The sequence below is a fragment of the Rhincodon typus genome, chromosome 43 (genome assembly GCF_021869965.1).
Source record: "Rhincodon typus isolate 14 chromosome 43, sRhiTyp1.1, whole genome shotgun sequence".
Lineage (NCBI taxonomy): Eukaryota > Metazoa > Chordata > Chondrichthyes > Orectolobiformes > Rhincodontidae > Rhincodon > Rhincodon typus.
This window is the reverse complement of record NC_063374.1, coordinates 7388152-7393390: the sequence shown is the minus strand read 5'-3', so window position 1 is coordinate 7393390 and position 5239 is coordinate 7388152. Positions and strand designations below refer to the sequence as shown.

The following is a 5239-nucleotide window of genomic DNA, read 5'->3' as shown; positions in this document are numbered from 1 at the left end:
AGATTTTCTGAAAAAGGGTCTAGGCCCGAAACGTCAGCCTTCCTGCTCCTCTGATGCTGCTTGGCCTGCTGTGTTCGTCCAGTTCCACATCTTGTTGTCTCTTAATACAGCAACAGACCTGTCCCCACCAGTACTGTACCCCAGTGTAATACAGCGACAGACCTGTCCCCCACCAGTACTGTACCCCAGTGTAATACAGTGACAGACCTGTCCCCCACCGGTACTGTACCCCAGTGTTATACAGCGACAGACCTGTCCCCACCGGTACTGTACCCCAGTGTTATACAGTGACAGACCTAACGAGATTTGCTTAAGTGGAGTGAATATTTGTTGTTGGCCTGGTCTAGTTTACTGGGGGATGTGGGTTCTTCATGTACACTATTGTAAAGCTTGCGTTGGGTGATTTGGGCTTACAGGTTTGAGTTGTTGGCTGTGGCTCAGTGTGCTTTTTTTGATTCATTCACGGGATGAGGGCGTTTCTGGCCAGGCCAGTATTTATTGCCGAACCCTAATCGCCCAGAGGGCAGTTTGAGAGTCAACCACATTGCTGTGGGTCTGGAGTCACATGTAGGCCAGATCAGGTAAGGAAGGCAGTTTCCTTCCCTAAAGGACATTAGTGAACCAGATGGGTTTTTCACAACAGCTGACAATGGATTCATGGTCATCATTGGAATCTTAATTCCAGATATTTTATTGAATTCAAATTGCACCATCTGCCGTGGTGGGATTCAGCATCCTGCATGTGACATTTACTCATCAATGACCATCTTTAGAGACAGCGACTGGTGACTGATGGCCCAACAAGTCTACACATGGACCCATACCCCTATAACCCACCTAATCTACACATCCCTGAACACTATTGGGCAATTTAGCACGGCCAATCCACCCTAACCTGCACATCCCTGGACACTATGGGGTAATTTAGCACGGCCAATCCACCCTAACCTGCACATCCCTGGGCACTATGGGGCAATTTAGCACGGCCAATCCACCCTAACCTGCACATGCCTGGGCACTATGGGACAATTTAGCACGGCCAATCCACCCTAACCTGCACATCCCTGGACACTATGGGTAATTTGGAATGGCCAATCCACCCCTAATCTGCACATCTTTGGACTGTGGGAGGAAACCGGAGCACCCGGAGGAAACCCCACGCAGGCACGGGGAGAACGTGTCACCTCCACACAGACAGTCGCCTGAGGTTGGGATTAAACTCGGGTCCCTGGTGCTGTGAGGCAGCAGTGCTAACCGTGCCACCCTGGAATTAAAAATCTAATGATGACCATGAATTGGAAAAATCTATCGAGTTCACTAATGTCCTTTAGGGAAGGAAAGTGCCATCCTTACCTAGTCTGGTCTACGTGTGACTCCAGACCCACAGCAATGTGGTTGAGTCTCAAACTGCCCTCTGGGCGATTAGGGTTGGGCAATAAATACCGGCCTGGCCAGAAACGCCCTCATCCCGTGAATGAATTTTTTTTCAAGAAAGTCACCAGATTGTGGGCTCAAGGCACCAGATCAGACTCAAACCCCTGACAATCTTTGGGGTTGTTGGGGAAGCAGTTATGTCATTGATAGAACGCAACTCCGTGTTGCTATAGCTACAACCACAGGTTGCCTTAAGCAAGTGCCAGCCTCCCGTTGAGAGAAGTGGACCCACATGGGTAATCAGTGTCCAGCCATCTCTCCTGTCTCATTATCGTTTTCTGTTCCTGTTTTCCCCCTCCTCCCCCCACGCCCCTCTCTGATGCAGCCGGTCCTGAGTTATGTGCTCTACGCCCTGGCTGGCCTGGTTGGTTTCCTGACACATTACCTCCTCCCGCAGCTCCGTAAGCAGCTGCCGTGGTGCTGCCTCTCTCACCCGATGCTGAAATCCAGGGAGTACAGCCAGTTTGAGGTCCGAGGTGAGTCTGATCATCATCACTGAGTTTTGTGGTAAGCCTGCAGGGCCGCAGACCTGTTCTGGCAGCAGCTTGTCTGTGTGTGGCGCACAAGTACATTTGAACAAAGGTGGAGAATTGATTCCTGCATTGATTGCAGGACAGGGGTGTGCAGGGAATTTTGAGTCATGGGCTTGTTTGACCTGAAGCCACCAGACAGTGTTGTGTCTGGAGTGAACAGTGAGGTGTCTCAGGGCGACTCTTGTCACTGGGCCCTCGGCCTCTGATAGGGTAGGGCAGGGCATCCTCGAAAGGAGGGCATCTGAAGAGTCTGGAAAGTGGATTACCTGCCATTGACTCGGAAGCGTTCTTCTGTGGGGGCTGCCTACCCAAGATGAGTTTGCCAGTGACTTCCCTCCCATTGGTTTTTCTCATCGTTCCTGGGGACAGTTCCTCCACAAGTGGATCGAGAAATAAAGCCCCTAAATATTAAAAGAAAACATCCTAATAAATCGCACACAGGAGTTCAGGTGAAATGTCGTTTGCCAGGGAGCGGCGAATGAGTGAATTATACAGATTTATTTCAGAGGGAAGTTGGATAAACCTGGGGGCGAAAGGTATGGAAGCAAGGAGTGGAATGGCCAGAGGATGGGAGGAAGCTGAAATGGACACTAACATGGAACTGATGGGCTGAATAGTCTGTTTCTGTACTGCAAATACTCTAGGATAAAGCTCAATTGGTCAGGGGAATTTAATAACCCTCTGTCCAGCTAATTTTTCTCTCTCTTTTTTTGACTGCTAGATTCCTTTAGCTTTACAGTTACACAAACCCCTTGGTTGCCGAGCATTTCAGGAAGGTTTTCTGTATCCTATGCTGCTCTATTATCACTGAAGCCCGTCCTGGTTTGCTCTCTAAGAGGCCATCGTTTATCAATATGTGATTGGGGTGTGGCATGCTACACTGGGCTCATATCCGATCTCTCCACCCAACCTTCTCTGACTTGTTATTTCTCCCTTTGAGAGATTTTTCTTGCAACCTCCTCCTATCCAAAATGGAAAAAAAAATTACCTCCCTGTTCATCGCTGTCAAACAATGGAATGAGACCAAACAGAATGAGGCCATTCAGCCCGCTGTGCCTCTGGTAGTCCTTTTGATACAACTGCACTCTTTTAGCAGAAGTGATACATTTTCAGTCCACCTTCTTGGGACTGGATGGCGTCCTTGTCGCACTGAACCTTTGTTTTTAAGTTCTCTGGTTTTATTTGTAACACATTTCACTGCTGGGGTTGGCTTTTATGTTCCCTTAAAAGGGGTAAGGGCATTAAATTGGGGGTGGTAGGGTTTCTGTTCAATTCCTGCCAGCCTTGTTCCCATTTTTCTTTTGGAGAGTGCGCTTAAACCACCCTTCTTTCTGTGCATTGGTGGAAGGGAGAGGAATTAACCCAAAAGAGACTGTGATGTGGGTTACCTTCGTCTTCTGTGGTCTGACGAGGTGCAGAGAAAGTGGGGAGTTAGCCCAGAGCATGGCTTTACCTTGTGTCTCTGACTGCGCATAGTAGACGAATGAAGAGGCAGTGCGGACTATATAACCCTTATCTCTGTAGGAATAGTGACTGCTGCCTCCGGTGACAATAAACCCAACAGGAATGGAGTGGAATGGGGTGGCCAGGGCATGTGGGGAGCCTGTGATAGTCAAACGTCCGAGTGAATTTGACGACGTTCAGTGGTTGGTGACGGGGAAGATGTGCCAGTGCCGGGTTTGTTACACGCTCACCGCTTCTCTCCCTTCCGTCAGATGCAGCGCAGCTAATGTGGTTTGAGAAAGTCTATGCCTGGCTCCAGTGCATGGAGAAGTACTTCATCTACCCAGCAGTCATCCTCAGTGCCCTCACCACCGACGCCAGTGCTGTCAGCAGCCGCCACAAGCTCGGAATATAGTAAGTGATGCAGCGCAGGCGAGGGTTACAACAGGAGAGGGAGCTAGTTGGCACCTCCTGGTGCGGTTAGGAATTGGGGAGCGGGGGTTTTCCCATGATGCTCCCACACATTGCCAGGCACACACTCTGAACCGTTCCCAAAGTCACACCACCTGTATCCCCATTGGCATTATGGGCATCAAGCAAGCCTCAGTGGGCAGCACTCTTGTCTCTTGCTTTAACTTGGCAAGTCAAGGAGGTCCCACTCCAGACTTGGTAGTGTAGTTCAAGCTGATGCCCTCCTCCCCACTTAAGGGAGGGGGCGGGTGCTGTGCTGTCAGAGATGCTGTTTTCTGAATGAGATGTTAATCCCAGGCCTCCATCCCCCCACCCCTCCAGAGCAGTGGAAGAGGCCTGATCTGTCCCTAGTTGCCTGAGATTTATTTGTATTGTTTTCTGGCGTTTATTCCTCAGGCAGCATAGTAGGTCAGAGAAAAAGAGATTATCTGGTGGTTGCGGTATTGTGGGATCTTGCTCTGCACAATTTGGCTGCTGTGTTTGCGATATTGCGGCAGTGCCCACCTGTCAGAAGTATGTCACTGGCTCCGTGACCCCCTGAGGTAGTGAAGGGAGTAGTGGAAGTTCTGTTCTTGCCCTGTCGTGCTGACCTCTCTCAAAAAAGAACATGTTCCCTTTTCTGATACTCAATGCTCACCTCCCCCTGCCTTGGTCTCGTTCAAGATTTGAAAATGATTTGCATGACCATCTTTCCCTCCACTCTTTCTCCCTCCATCTTTCCAGCAGTGACCCGCTGTTTATAACAGTGGCCGGGATGAAGCTCCTTCGCTCCTCCTTCTGCTGCCCCTGCCATCAGTATGTGACCCTCAGCTTCACCGTCCTCTTCTTCCGCTTCGACTACAGCCACTTCTCCGAGACCTTTCTGCTCGACTATTACTTCATGTCCGTCATCTGCAGCAAGGCAAGTAAGAAAATAAAGCACATCAGCATCAGACTGTGGCCTTTCCTGTCGCATTTCGGATTCCCTTTCTCCTCTGCTAGAGTGTTGGTATGAAAGGGGTTGTTAAACATCGCTGGGATCTGGGGAGAGACTGTGGGTGAACTGGATTACCCTTTTGAAAGGGCAGGCCCCAAAACCCAGTGTGTTGTTTCGTTCTTCAATCTGGACAGTTTTAAAACTGCAGGACCAAAGGGCAGTGACTGCATTGTTAGCTAAGGGACCAAAGCATTCGGGCTCCTTGACTTTGTTAGTAGAGGGCAGCACGGTGGCCCAGTGGTTAGCACTGCTGCCTCACAGCACCAGGGACCCAGGTTCGATTCCACCCTCGGGCTAGGGTGGATTGGCCATGCTAAATTGTCCCATAGTGTCCAGGGATGTGCAGGTTAGGGTGGATTGGCCGTGCTAAATTGTCCCATAG

General features: G+C 50.1%; 1 protein-coding gene across 5 annotated transcripts in view; it reads left to right on the top strand.

Moving 5' to 3' along the window:
- LOC109922953 (pecanex-like protein 3) overlaps positions 1-5239 on the top strand; it is a 64351-nt gene that overhangs the window by 38760 nt on the left and 20352 nt on the right. For 4 of the 5 annotated variants that reach the window (XM_048619714.1, XM_048619713.1, XM_048619711.1 and 1 more), the window contains exons 20-22: positions 1760-1910; positions 3683-3824; positions 4605-4782. In XM_048619714.1, coding sequence (XP_048475671.1) covers positions 1760-1910; positions 3683-3824; positions 4605-4782 — 471 coding nt within the window. The remainder of the gene's footprint in view (positions 1-1759; positions 1911-3682; positions 3825-4604; positions 4783-5239) is intronic. The other variant, XM_048619712.1, reaches the window with a different exon arrangement.